The sequence below is a fragment of the Opisthorchis viverrini genome (genome assembly GCF_000715545.1).
Source record: "Opisthorchis viverrini unplaced genomic scaffold opera_v5_41, whole genome shotgun sequence".
In the NCBI taxonomy this organism is placed as follows: Eukaryota; Metazoa; Platyhelminthes; class Trematoda; order Opisthorchiida; family Opisthorchiidae; genus Opisthorchis; species Opisthorchis viverrini.
In genome coordinates, this window is record NW_008751697.1 from 2,188,526 (window position 1) to 2,204,083 (window position 15,558).

General features: G+C 44.3%; 1 protein-coding gene across 1 annotated transcript in view; it reads left to right on the plus strand.

Moving 5' to 3' along the window:
- The window catches only part of T265_03059 (hypothetical protein), a gene marked incomplete at both ends in the record, with an annotated part of 38,530 nt that overhangs the window by 8,212 nt on the left and 14,760 nt on the right, over positions 1-15,558 (plus strand). The window contains 3 exons of the mRNA XM_009167448.1: positions 7,394-7,469; positions 8,026-8,135; positions 11,493-11,664. Coding sequence (XP_009165712.1) covers positions 7,394-7,469; positions 8,026-8,135; positions 11,493-11,664 — 358 coding nt within the window. The remainder of the gene's footprint in view (positions 1-7,393; positions 7,470-8,025; positions 8,136-11,492; positions 11,665-15,558) is intronic.

Here is a 15,558-nt window from a genome sequence, read left to right on the forward strand (position 1 = left end):
ACTTATCATGCTCTGCGGGTCCAAGTTTGCGGAGCAGGAGGCGAACCTTCCAACTATCATCTTGAAGTGAAAAATCGACCCTGAACAGGTCTTCATAGCGACGAAACCAAGCATCAAACGTTATGCCAGCTGAGGGTTCATAGCAAAATTCGTTGATACTGCCAGCGATTCCATCAACCGACTGTGGGACGCTCGACGCAGCCGGTGAAGCCAAAGATGTAGTTGATAGTCGCTCTGTGAGTACTTTAATGAGTTGCAGTTGTTGCTCAAACATTACTTTGAGTTGTTATGCCTCCATCTTGCGTCGCCAAATATGTTACAGTTCGAGCAAACAATATGATACGCGGATTGTAGCAATACTCTATTCCCAGCTATGTTGCTTGATCCAGACTCCTAGCACGGCGGATAGTAAAAAGACGAAAAACCTCGGACACAAACTTTAATGATCCAAAACCACGCGATCAACAGGCGATGTCCCGAGCTTCCGAACTCAAGTCAGTAAAAAGATGGTATCGTGTAATAAGTCGTCGGATTTAAATTTCTTGGAATATCAATAGGCCATTGATTTATTCATAGTTTGACCTTGAAGATGCCGGAAGTTCGCTCACACACAAAAATACAGCGTTTTTCGGGGGATATTGATATCCCCAACACCACTGGAACTCAATGCACCATGACATGCTTCGTACGCAGGATCATTGTTTTTCGGGGGATATTGATATCCCCAACACCACTGGAACTCAATGCACCATGACATGCTTCGTACTTCGGCAGGATCATTTAGGACCCTTTCATACGTACACGAAACCCAAGTCCAATACATGATACCAATGCATCAATCTCGTACTCCATTTTCAGTTAACTACACCATGTTATGTTTACATTTTTTGTTTTCTCTTTCAATTTGGTTGGACGTTGTTTTCATGGCTAGCATTTGGGTTGTCCAAAAGCTACTAAAATTCAATGATGATAAAGTTAACGAGTGAGTCCGATGGGCTATAAGGTTTCTCAGCCATTTTCTGAGATCGGACTTGCATTTCATACATACTGTGGGGCACGTAAGTCTTATTGCTAGTTTTCACATGAAATAAATGATTTCGAACTTTAAAGTACATTCGACGTAGAGATAGAACTTAGTTTTCAATATGTGGTATTATTCCGTTTCAGTACACCATGGAGCAGAGGGCTTCAAATGTTGATGACCTGTACGTGGCACGGATTGTGTGCCCCCTCTGCTTGCGTAATTTGGTCTTGCCCCCATGTGCCCAGTCGTCCGGTCTTATAGCTCGTTGCACTCTTCCTACTTGTTTCATTCAAGCGGGTACACAGCGGCATAGTAGACGGAGATGATAATCCGCGTTGCAAACATACTGAAATGCCTCCGGTGAAAGCTTATAGGTCCGTAGGATAGCCAACATTTTAGCATGTGTTCATGCGCTACAGCGGTCACAGTCTATGACGCTGACACCTCACCAAATAGTTACACTTTCCGCACTTTGCTATTTCATAAAAACTCTTACTATAATAAATATACGCTGAACATTTGTATGCGGTACGTGATAGTAGCGACCCTGTCTGGAAAACTACTAGAGACTCTATGAGAAAAACACCGCGAAACACCACGTTATGAAGGTATGTGGTTTAAACTACACCCTCAGAATGCTCTGGACGACAAAAATTGGATTAAATTTGCAGAGGAAAAACACAAAAGAAGTTTTGACTACGGTGGGAGAAATTGGATTTCTTTGCTCACTTAAACAGAACCAGCAGCCCTTATTGAGGCTCAATTGCGCTGAAAAAAACTAAAACCAAAGGAAGTATCTTCCCAGATAAGTCGGAAAAGTATGCACAAGTGTGCTCTGGGGTACAGCATGCCGACATTGCGCTAGCATGCAGAAAGAATGACAGAAGTTCATGTAACATGGAAATGGTGACTGCCGCGGCTAACTTAGTCGGTTGCTACATTCTAACATCTTCAGTTCTTCAGGTTACGGTTTAAAACTTTTCCCGTGAATAAAAATTCAAAATCACTTGCAGCGGTGTGGAACAGGATCTTGCTTTGAATCCGCGTCGTCGTCGCTAGATTGAGCTGCTCCAAGCTGGCCGATAATTACTACGTCATCGGACCGTCCGGTTTTGCTGGCAGACCTTGCAAGGCTGCCAATTTGTGTTGCAAAAGGATATTTCATTGGAGTTATGTGAGAGAAATGCCGTTAGGTGTGGTGCAAAACAAGATGTAAGTGACCATCAGGCCGAACGTCATACGCAACAACCCAGTGGACCAGCTTCTGCTATTCGCTCGGGCTTCTAACCGACATAAGAAACCTGGACAGTGAGAAGGAACCTGGAACGGTTTTTGGGGTGTACCAATGCACCTCATCTCAGGTGTACTGGTCCTGACTTCCTACGACCTGCCATGCTCAAGGATATTGGTGAAATCCCCAGTAGGTAGTTGTCTTGGTTTTGTTCGTTTGAGAGACTATCCCAGCCACCTAGCCGGCAGTGACAGATTCCACGTTTATTAAAAACGTTTATCAACTTCGTCCATCACTGTAGCAGGACTGTACAGCGTGGAAGAGAGCATATTTCCTTGGGAAGCTCTAACTCTGAGTTTTTGGGTCCGATGACACTATCTCGTTATCCTATGCCAGAGCCGCTGAGCAGGATTGCTAAATGTGAACTCAGCTCGTATATAGAAGGCTTGGAGGAAACGTCATCACAATAGCCCCGGTTAAATTCATCTTGAGCAGCTACAGTCGCCTCATTAATGGCCCAAAGAAGACGACCAGACACGTGACACGTGTTTGGTCATCCTTGGGACAGTAGTCACCCTTGTGGCTACTCAAAAGAAAAGTATCCTTGATAACATAAGGGGGGTGTTTGACGAAATTCATTCCATAGACTTTTGGCAAAGTGTGCTAATATTTGTTCTCGATAACTTTCTGGGTCAGAGTGGGAACCACGTTTGGAAGTTGAAAGAGTTGGTTGATTTCTCGAGCCTGAACGGAAAATGCCAGTAGATTGTGTTAGCTGAAAGCAGAGTTTGGTCCTTGCTCAGCAGCTAAGTTAAGGAACAAAGTGGGGTTATGCTAGGTGGTTGGTCAATGTAGAATTCTGAATAAAAATTAACCGTGCTCATTCAGTTGTAACATCATTTTAGTGCCAGGCTGACATGCACCTCGAAGGAAGCATGAAGGCTGAGATGCTCGCTGGTTGCCCAAATATAGACATGAACAATCGAGATGCCAGCGGTAGGTTCAGCCAACAGACATTCCTTAACCGCTGAGACACCCCGAATTCCGATGGCGAAACTAGTGATGGCTGGCAAAGTTTATTTATTCAAACGGGCCAGAAGTTAGTTAGCAAAGGAAAGAACCGGAGGTAGATAGCTGAGGAAAACACGCTCTTTATAATTGGAATGACCTGAGACTTAAATTTCAATCACTTCAGGAAGGAGTTCGAGAGAACAGAAGTTTCCACCGACAGCTTTAGCCAAACTCGGAATGGATTGGTTTTTTATTTCCAAATGGGCTCCGTTTCGTACAGTGAACTTAACTGTATATATTTCCATAATGGACGAGCAGATAAAACGCGGAGAAGTGTATATAGCGCGTGCCGAGGGACCCAAATTCATCCTTCAACCTCCGCGCACTGTGCATCTCAACCCCCGCTGCTGTGCAAAACCAACCCCGTGTGGATATTGCTCCCTTCTGAAAAATGTGAGGTTAATTGGTCCATACCTTTACAGAGTTTCTTCAAGTTTTTCAACAAAACCTGGAGCATTCCCCCTGAACACAACAAAGGTCACCGTCGACAGCTGCTTGGAAGTTGGCGGAGTATCGCTAGAATACATGAAGAGAGAGAAAAGTTTTTGGAAAGAAAAAAGTGAATATAAAGATGATACCGATCTGAAGAGGGGGCTGCAGAACAGTCTGGTAGATAAGGGGTTAAAAACTGGCTGGATGGGACCCTGACCTCATGACATCCGAGATCTGTGCGGGAAGGAAACGGGAGCCAGTCCTTATTGTGGATGCTGAAGTCCCCGGGAATCTAAACTTTCGCAGTTGGCCCTGGCTGAAACAACTGTTCTCAGCTATCGTCTAACAGAAAAAATGATAGGATGAATCGCCAATCGGCTACCACGTAAAAGGAAAAATGGACGCTGGTTTTTCTATTTGTTGCAAATTAGGACTACATGATTCAGGGAAGGGAAACAGAGAAACAGTTGGAGAAGAATCTGTAAGCACCCATTTCACCCTTAAAAACGCAGCATTTGGATACATACAATTAGTGAGTCGCAGGTGAATAAGATCATCGCACATATAGTTACTGATGAGATGTGGTGAAAGACATGGATTGATGGACTGAGTTTGTGTTCATTTGCAATGCACAGTCGTTACAAGTGATCCTCTAAATTTGCATGAAAAAAGCAAAATGTAGCATCCTCGTGGGTCTCATTTCCATGTTCGTGAGTGAAAGTTCGGCATTTCAATTCAGAGACTTGGAGTGTCAGGCCTGTACGAGCGTTAGGATCTACGGCGAATCTTCTCCTAAGTTAACCAGATAAGGTGTAGCTCATCAGATCACGTATTATTATGCCCACAGCTCAACATTATACTAGAAGTTCTTATTATGGAAACATTTACATGGGCCTTGAACTCCTTCTAGGAGATGAGACAAGTGTTCTAGGTTATGCATATGGTGTCGTACTACTTGGTTTGAGTTCTACTCAGATCGTCCAGCTGTAGCATCCTTTCGGTGTCTAGCTGCCGTGCCACCCAAAAAAGGCACAAGGGCTGGGATACTGCCAGGTTGCCCAAACCTGGACAGAAGTCAAGAGGCAGAGGTCGGGTTTGAACCACTGACCCTCCGATCAGTAAATTTGCGCTCTAACCACTGAGCCATTTCGCCCCCCATTCTACTCAAATACGAAATGTAATAACTTCCTGCGCAATGTCGCCTCGCCCTTTTAAATGTTCTGGAGCAAAGTGGAGAGTGCTACTTCTGGACCGACTGGATACAACAAACCTGATCGTGGTGTCTGTGACGCATCGGCCGTCGCGTGATGATGGTGATGACGCTAGAGGTGATTGATAAATTCATCTACGTGGGTGCTACCTTCAGATAGCGGTATAGCCAAAGGAGTGAGTGCCATTGTTTCCAGGGCCCGCTATTAAAACTTTTGTGAGTGCCTTAAAATTGGCATCATTCGTGGCGTTCTGGTTTGGACAAACTTGCTGGTAGAGTGAGATTGAACAGTTTGACCACGTTGCGTTGACCCACGAGCGTTCAAGTATGTATCTATTATAGTGCCAAAAATACGAGATTTCTAAGCCACAGGAAGCAGAGGTTACCTTTGCGACCTGAATTTTTGTCCGAACTTACGTAGCCATGGGCACATCGATTGTCTCCGGTGGGACAGCGCTTAATAGCAGTGCGGTGGTAACATATCAGTAAGTCAAGCAATGGAAACTCGTATTATACCCGAGGTGGCAAAATTAAACGTTTTCTTGCTCAACAAACGAACTTAAATGCAGTGTACGAGTATGCCCAAGCAGCAACCTATACTTAATCACTGGTGAAGAATATGTAAATATGCTCGTTTGTATTGAATTGTTTTTACAAAGGTCATATGAAGGGAAGTGGATGACGCCGGTCTTACCTGGCTGTAGGAACGTAAAACATACATTGGAACAGAAATCAGGTATTGTATCTGGCTACCCAGTCAGCAAGATCAATGCCAGGATAACAGATCGCCCCTTGAAATGTAGGCAAAAGATTTTTATCTTCCTTTCTAATCAATTAACATGGTCCAACGGGTGAGACTAAAGCATCATTAATTGAATAAATCAAGAAACCGATGCGACTCGTCTCTGCTATGTGAACTAATATTAGTATCTTGTGATGTTATTTTTCAAATCTGAGGTTTGTGTGGTAGCTTTCATTTCATCTCGTTCGGCAGAGCGTCCATAACCAGAGTCTGTCCCTTTGAACAGAACGATTAACAGCCTCATATAGGCATTTTTGCCTCATTTACAGACCTGTTGTGATTTCCTAACACACTCAAGTGAGAGCAGAATGGCACCTTACTAGCTGTGCACGTTACATTAATGAGCCTTGCTAAATTTACTCAGGTGGGAAATTAAAAACCATGATCTAACAGAAACGAACAGACACAGGAACCGCCTTGAACTACTCATCAGCACACTCATAGTCCGTGTACACCAGTATTGTCTCATCGATGTTTCGTCGAGTCAGAGTGCTGTGCACAGAAGAGATCGACCTAACGTCAGCTCAATTCAAGATCGCCAACAGACTTCAAGAAATAGGATACCCGGTGAGTTTGACTGAGCGTCAACTAAGAAAGATATTGGTTCGAGTATCTAGATCCAGTAGCGAATGGATTCGCACAGCAGTCATTCCATGTAAAGCAGGAACATCGGAGGTTATTCGAAGACTGTTGGACTTGGCCAACAACGAGGACAGCGGTTTACACCACAGTGGCTGATAGCCGAGGCGGTGGAAATTACTAAGCATCGCAGCGTGAATAGAATCGAGGGTGTGGAACTGGTGAGCGTATTGAAAGCGGTCTTAGATAAGCCGGGTTGACACGTAGGTGCGTGATTGTCATTCCACGTAGAATCATTAGCAAAAACTGGGAGTGGGGTTGGAAATCCCAACCCGACCAAAGTTCACAGCATCCCCGTTACGCAACCATCTTAGCACTAGCTCATCCACACAGACGATTAGACGGTTTAAACGACGTTCAAGAGGGATCATCAAACGGACTGAACCAGAAGCACTAGACCATAGGTTGGGCTCAAACACATGTAGGTTTCCCCATCGGCCCAACACTTGTTCACCCACCCCAACGCACAAAAATCCCTCGGCCGACACCTACAGAAATTTAGCTTGACTTGGCTGATTGGTTCTCCTTCCGCCTTAAATCTTGATCAACCTCTGAGCCTAGTCACTTGGCCTGTCGAACAGGTTACATAGAGTCAGCCCAAGCCACCGGAGTACAAGCACAGCAGTGACGCTGTTCATTGGGAACGGTGCCCAAGGAATTTTGTTTGAACCCTTTTTCAATCTTTTTCCCGAAACGATTACTTCTTAGTCGATCTCAAGCATTTTCTAGTTCCTTGTTTGAGGCTTACGTCCGACAGCTAATCACACCAACACAATAGTAACCCGAACAACCCGCCTTCTCTTACCAAGGTGTAAATTGTATATAACTAGTTCTAAAATAAACAGAAATCGAAATTTCGTTCTTTTTCCATCGAAGATACTTCTTGTGGGGTTCTGTTCAAAGCTCGATAACGGTCCAAATTGCGGGAACTGTATTTATGTTGCTAATAATCTCATTGTTTTTCCTTTTTCTAATCCATATTAGTTGGATCTGATGCCAAAGATCGCTATAGAAAGAAATATGGTTCCCAACGAAGTTATTACAGTCGCGCGTCGAGTCTGTGAGTTATCTCTATCTCATGTTCAGTACACTTTTTTATTCACTCAGTTCATCGATTCTCACCCCATCTTCTGTCATAAATGCTAATTACTCGCCCAACTTTTCGTGACTACTCCCGAAAAACCGCTTCGGTGAAATAGTACGATGTCAGCCATTTAAAGTTGGAACAAGTGTTCTGCACAGCGAGTTGGGACTAAATATACGTGCCGTGTAGAATCCCGGACCGGTACAAACGGATTAATCAAGAGGTTAGAGGTACAGTTGAAACGCCCCTCTACCTTCTGCGAATAAATCCACTAGAATAGTATGACCGTAGCATCATACGTTTATCAATATTCTGCACTATTTTCAATTATCGGTTGTCTTTGGAGATGCTGATTGCAAATTACTGTACAGTCCGTAGTTGTTGCCTGATGTTATAATCTCTCGTTCTACGTTAAATCATTTTTATGAACCGTCATTCTGGCTACCACCAATATTTTGCTTATCAGCTACATAAACAGTGCTACTCTTTGCATTATCCTCGTGAATTTCCTTCTCCTTCCTCTGCTCCGCAGATCTAAGGGCAAGTTAAAATATCTGTTTCCCACTGCGGCGGCTTTGGGTGGCATTTACATCGCAAGTCGAATGAGGCCGCGCATTCACTTACGGTCTTATCATGATCTCTGTAAGTTTGACGCCTATATTTTGCAGTACTACTACTCAGTTCATGCGCCTTGTTACCGAACCACGAATTCCTAAGTGATTTTTAAGTTTGAGTCAAACCTGCGATTTCTCGTTAAACTGAATAGCTGTGAGCGAATGTGAGTACCATAGAGGAGACTAAAGTAGAAGTAGCGAGGGATGGAAACCAAACTCTAGAACCAGCCTTGCCACTGACTACGGCAGACTGCTGTAGCATATGGTCTTCAACCGTCGAATAGGATTTCCAATCTGATAAATACTATCAGGCAGTCTTACTAAGTCTTACTAAGCTTAAAACTACGCCGTCGGCTGACCATCATTCACCCTCTGTTTGGTCGCACTTTGCAAACAGTCAACAGCCTAAGAACAACTTAATGAGCGAACCATGCCTATTTTAAGCAGGTGATTGTTGTCAGCCACCCTGATCCAGTACGGAGTGCACGTCGGAGAGACATTCCATCAATTTGTCCGCTGGGCAGCTGGCAGATACACCGATCGCTGCAAACCGAGGTCGGATATGCATATCTTCATTGGGGTCTCTTCCAGCCAAACGTCGCAGACAGTCCCTGGCAATCTTTTGTTGAACTCCGAAGCCATCTCATTCTCCCTGTTTCTCATAGCTTAACACATTTCCCAGATCCAATTTTTTAGGCACACGCCATATCAGTTGATATTCGATCTTTCATTTAACACCACTAAGGAGGTTCCCTACAACATCAATAGTGCCTTTAGGCCTTTCACACCTTGATTTCAGGCCATTTTGCTTCACGGTTTCGTGCAGCTGCATTTGTAATTGGTTGGATGACACTTTTGTCACCCGAGAATGAAGTCTATTTAGTGGATGCCCTAACGATTAGCTTTTGTTCGCTCCGTGTTGTTCCCCAGGTGACTGTAGGGCTGTTCTTTTTTAATACGATGAGTGATTGCACGTACAGGCTTATCTGACTACTGACGCTAAGACTGAAAGTAGCAGGATGTCATGTGCTTTCAGATAAATCACACAGGTAGATTAGAGTTTTTGCCTGATTATATGGCCTTGCTTTTGTCTACGCTTTTCGTTGGTTGACACTACGGTTACACCGAAACTCGCGTTTTGTTTGGCGCCGATTTGGACAACTTTCGTCCCCTTCTAGGCGTCAAATATGTAAACAGTGTTGTCGTGGTAACGTGACTATACATTTATATTGTTCTGGTAAAAGTGAATGCTATGACTACAGTCTTTGTTATGTTTGCATACGCACTGCTTGTTTACCGTACTTTTATTGCCATTATCAAACAGTCACGTTTCCCTTTAGCATATTGGCCTTGAAGTTGTTTATTCTTTCTGCAACAGACTACAATGGCACATTACAACAAGGTGTATACCACCTTTTCCCGCAATATTGGTGGTATAATCATATTAACCACACGTCGTACACGCCTCGTATGACGGCTACTGCTCAAACTGAATTCGCCAAAAATATTTTGGTGACCGGTTCGACTACAGCGGTCTCAACAATGTCCACTGTCTGAGTGACTTTCTACAAATTCCTGAAACTATCTTGGTACATGCCTTCTCATCACCGATCCGAAGCGCTAACAGTACCGTTGGAAAAAGGCCGTCAGATTCGTACCACCTTATCTTGTCCCTTGAGTGACAACCTCTCAAGAGAGAGCTGGTCAGTCTAAGGATGGGCTTCAGATTTGGATTGCTTAAATCTCATTCCGTGCTGTTTATAATGTTCTATTGTGCGAAGACACACCACAACTTTGAGAGATCATCTCTGAGCTGAGTTCGAAAGAGTTGGAAGTGTTTAGGCGCCATGGTTGATTCTTGGTGAGAACGTTTCTGACCGCACACCAACCATATTCCCTACCAGCGGAACACTTGTGAAAGCATTCAAAACCTGCATAGCTTCCAAACGGACACCACATTACAGAGGTAGTTGATTTTTACAAAGAACGATGTAATTCTTTTTTATCGTAAAGGAAACTACTCTCAAGTTTGCTGAAAATTCGTTGACAATCCACGACCGGTTTCGCCCTTTTAGGGCTCGTCAGGTAGGCGTAGTCTCCGAGTTTCCGTCAACCTTATGTTCTACTTGAACCCAAATTGGACTGATTGTGACAAATACACTCATGAGAAGGTCTTTGTGCAGCACATTCAGTTGAGGATTATCATAAACGAGAGATTCCGCTGAGTCCAACGTGAAAACCAAAGTGATTTGCAAATGAGTATATTTGTCGTGTACACTGTTAGTCCTTAATACCATGCTAGCTGTGGCTTCAAGATTATTTCCGCCAATTCTGTCCACAATTAAATGCACAAGTGAAACTTCCAGGCTGCCCCAAGAAACGCGAGCGGGACTCACTGGTTCCACTCCACGCAGTAGCTAACTTTGATGAACTAAACATACTCTGGAAGTGTGCACACAGATGCTATGCTGAATCGTGGTCAATAACGTAACACCGTGTGTTAACAGGCCTCGTGATCTCGAGCTGTCTGCCATCCGGTTCGGCCTAGTTCATCATACGAAGGCTGTTCGCATTTGACTTCCAAACCAATGACAGTCCTGACAGCAACACACCGGCCAGTTGTTAGCCTGCCACGTTGGTGATAGTTTGTATTGTATTTGTCATTCGTTCCTTGAAAATGCCGGACAGCTTCATCTACAACTACTGTGCAGTTACCAGTATTTTTCAACATAAACGGGCTCTCTGCGACTAAACGAAAGGCGAAAGAGATAAGTCTTTGGAAGGTTCCTTCCTCACTGAAATTCCGTTCTGACGAAAACTGGGCTACATGCGGACATGCAGTGCTGTAGGGTGGATGAAAGCTTTTTGTATCGGTGTTGTGTCTTAGGGGAACTCCTCTTTTTTGCTGCAGTTCAGCATTTCGCCGATCCATCTATGCACTATGCCTGGAGTCACTTGGTTCCATTCAACTGGCCGTACCGGTTTTTAATCCCTTCAGTTCTAAGTGTGTTTCATGCGTCTTCATTGAAGTCATTCACTGATCTGGTTCTGAGATGGTATCAAGAAGCAGTTCAGCGGTGCTTTCTCTGGCTCTACTCGTATGGCTTATCAGGCTAAAATTACTGACATGCCTTATATCTTGTTATCGAATATGTCTAGCCCCTAAGTGGTTGTTTTTCTTGCTAGTGACATACTACCATGTTTGCATGCAGTACACTGACCATCGTGTGTACGTGAGTCCATCTGTCCGGTCACAACGTACCTCGTTTTCATTTGTGTATTGTGCGTGAAATTCGTGCATGTGTAAATAGTAGCACTGATCAAGTTTGCACACTGCTAATAATGTTTTCGGTTGACTGTTTGTTCAACTAACACCCCTTCCCAGACCAGTACACAGTATGCGAAGGTCGACACGTCGAAGTGAGCAGTCTGTCTGGTGATGTACGTACTTATTCCCACTTCTTGTGTCCGGATGACCCGAACCAACCGTTTGAACGCTACTGTTGTTGGGATAAACTGCGAGGATCCGGTGTGTGCTGTTCATACGACGAGAAAGTGTAAGTCCCTCTTGTCACTATTTCCTATCCGATTAGTCTGTGCTCTACCCGACCAATCGCACCGTACCATAACCCACGGACTGGCATCTTCCATCAGAAGCACAAACCTGATGTTTCAGTAACCTAGTCTAGATAGTCTGTCCGCAGTTTTGTGCTCCTAAAATCACTTACCGCTTAGGTGTTTCGGACGAAACTCGGCTCGGATCTTGTTAAACAGAGTGATCGCCATGTGTTGGAGGGAGGTTTAAAGTCAAAATACAGCGTATTGGATTACGGTGTTATAATCTGACGTTTCAGTTGCCGTGTACAATCTTTTTTCGAATTTCACCAATTAATGGAATATAATTTAACTACACCGTTAGCTGGTTCCGCTGTCGTTTCTTCGGATTGGTTTGTTCCTGAGATCATTTGGCAGTCAACTGGATCAGTGTGTGTGTGTGTGTGTGTTAGCTTTATGTGCCTGCATGGGTGATTGTGTGTAGTTTGACTGTGTTGTGTCATTGTTGAGATTCCTGCTTGACCTCTGGCCATTATGCCTAATAAGGTGTGCAATATGTCCAAGCCAGATAGACAGGATGCTGGCACCGTCAATGCCGTTGACGCAGTTCGGTTGTTTCAGTGCGCGTCCGTTCTGTGTGACTTGAATCCCGACTGGAGTATACATGCGTCATCGAAGTTGATTTGATCGCTTGACTCAAGTTCGTGAAGTGAAATGACTGAGTCGCATTCTAGTTTTTCAAAACTCGATTAGATTTCTTGAAGGAAGAGGCGCATGTCGTTTGTGCCGCGTGATTCGCACGTGGAGTCGCCTGGCTGTCTGGCCTATGTAGCTAGCTGGACATTCTGCACTGGGAATTTCGTAGACGCAGTTTGTTCGGTGTTTTAGTTCGATAGGAACCTTAGCCCTTACAAGGTGTCGTAGTAAAATGTTACCCATTCGGAAGAATGTTTTAATACCATAATCCCCGAAGTATATTTAGAATAGTGTCCAAAATGTCTTTTCCATAGGATATTCCTAAGGCGACTACAGGGTTTTCGTCTCCCTGTCTCACCGTTACGGGTAGCGTTCTGCCCGTTTGTTGGGCAATGAATCCGATAGGGTATTTATTTTGTCGTAGTACCCTGCTGAGCCGTCTCAGTAGGAACTGAAGTTGGTTTCATCCGAGCATAGTTTCTTTAAACTATTCGCCAACGATCCGATTGCTGTGCTTTTGACGTTGGGTGGCTGAGAGGATTCATAATGCAATAGCCTGTCCAAAAGTTTTAGGTTTCCTGTGGATTCCCACTGAGAATCCATGGTTGATGCTAACAGATAGCTTTCAGCCCAGGAAACCAGTAGTTCCCTGTTCGCCCTCAGCTTTCGTAGTGAATTTTACACCACTGCATATCGACTTCCCCTGTCTAGGCTTGGGCACTCTGGTGGTATCCCACTCCTCGCGCTTTCTTCGGGTGGCGTGGCAACGCTAACGCATTATTCTTTCAAACAGTTTAAGACTGCTTGTCGTTGTATGGTTGATATGGTGGCAAGTATACCGTCAATGTATTTCAGTCAGGTGCGTTGTGGATGGGCAAAGTCACGTGAGGCCTCAGTTTCAAACAGAGTTTTGAACATCCTTGGGCTCACATTACCCACATGATCAGGGGCACGTTCAAAAAACGACCCCCCTTTGACCTTGCGATGGTTCTTGGGTTTACCGAGGGGATTTGGTGACGCATGCATTGGATTTTATTCCGTGGTACACGAATGGAATGGACAGTCATTACTCTGTGGATTGGTAATAGATAATTGCTTTCTCTGCTGTCTTGTCAATCTACCTTTCTGATTTGTCTGTCTGGAGGCTAGGTGACATTCAAAGTCCACCTTATTATCCCATAAGAGCCGACGGATGTAATACAGAGTAAAACACAGTACAAAACTACTAGCTGCCGTCTATCGCTGTTTAGTGGTTGCAGCTAGACCAGAGTTTAGAACTTATCAATAAGACTAAATTTGCACCACACCAACTCATCACAGTTTTACTACGAAACCAACTAATAGCACACCAACTTTAGCGAACTTAGATCCGGCCATTAAGGTTGATCACTCTGGATGTGACATCTGCCAGTCAGAATATATTATCTCGTTCATAAAAGGTGAAGTAGTAGTCGGTTGATTTACTTGATTCGTTATTGATCAGAAAACTATTCATATTTTATCTTGGTGCATTTGTCGATCTTACTATGACCTCTTCGTTTACGTTCGTTTGGTCGGTATGATAATTGATTAACCTTTGAAAAATAGTCAGCGGTCCAGAGCCTGGAATTTGCTACAATATGAGCTTATTTTCAGTTGCTCGCTGGTCCCATGTAGTCGCTTTCCTTGCACACACAGTACCCGTTTTTCCTCCTGACTTTACTCCACTCATTCAATACGTAGTCGTTCATCTGACAGCTTAGATAGCTTTCTACGAAGGTTACCTTTCAAGTGCATTTGTCTTTTTACCGGACGTTTCGAAAATAGTAAGAAGCAAGGATAACGAAATACGCAAGGTGTATGTAACAGATGTTCGCAAAATCACCTCCCTTGTCTTAAGTTCGATCGGTAAGGTTTCTGGTTCCATCTGGAAGCAAATCCACTTGTCATCATCGTTATGAACTAGCCGGAACTTGTTCTGCTTGAAGCCACTGTTCATTACCCAGGTTTTGGATAGGCTTGAGTGGGGCAATCTAATGGAAAAGCCTCTTTTTCGTAGGACAACAGCTGATGAAGCCGTGTGGTCTGGGTGCCCAATAGGTTGGCATCATTGATGACCTATCGGCTGATCTCCACAAATTAACAAACCATAACTTCAGAATGACACCCAGCACTGATGAAGTCGTTAGTCATAAGAAACCTCATTGATTGACTCCCTGGATACCTTAAAACGCGACCGAGCTGGCGACTTGATCACTGCTTGATGAAGCTTTTGTGTCAGAACCGAAACGTTGCCCGGCAATAATTCCCTCGTGTTTGCCAAACCTCTCTGAAACGATAACCACTCGATCGATCTCAGACATTTCGCAATTGATTAAAGATCTCCCAGAATACTTTGAGCTCACCGACCGTTTCAGTGCTTCTTGTAACACAGTAGGCCGACGCGTTTTGGCTAACTGCATGCAAGCTGTTTCTTCGTGGTGCATGTCCCGGGACCAATCTAAATCACTTGGTTACAAGGTGTCCACCGCATACGAGCCAACCCAAAGCATGATTTGACGGCAGTGCTAGCAGCTATAAATGTTGTGAAGCAGTCACTGATTATCACTCGTTTCGAAATACATGAACTCAGATCAGGGAAGTGCGAATCTCGCCTTACAGCAGATGAGCTGGTAAATCTCCGGGTAACCACCCAGTTGTAGTGATTCTCAGCTCGTACTTGTGCGGAACCAAGTTCGGATTGGAGGTGTAGCCATGTGAGGTGCTGGGTGCTCCGCTTGCGGATCACTTCAAACCATTTTATCGAAGCACTGGATCTTCGAATTAAGTTGTACTTGAGTTTCAGAAGTGCATTCCAGCTGGTCACAAGTGCAAAGCCCGTCGGCGCACAATCGGACTTCAACTGATGGAAATACTCTCGGTGACTGGAAGGTTATTGGATCTAGAGCCTTCAAGAAATGATTGAAGCTAAAAACTCCTAAGAACATCTGAAAATTGCTCTGGTTCAGCCGCGCAACAGACCTCAAAAACTTGCCGGTAAAAATTTCGGTGTTCTAGATGGCAGATTGCTTTACCCGGTGGTAGACTGTTCTACCTGATGATCGAGGGTTTACCCTCTCTCTTGGGGAAGTAACATTATATGTAGCTCGCCACTCCGAACCCCTGATTGGGAAGCCGGTTCATCATTGATCAATCACATAAATACAAACCACAATGATTCG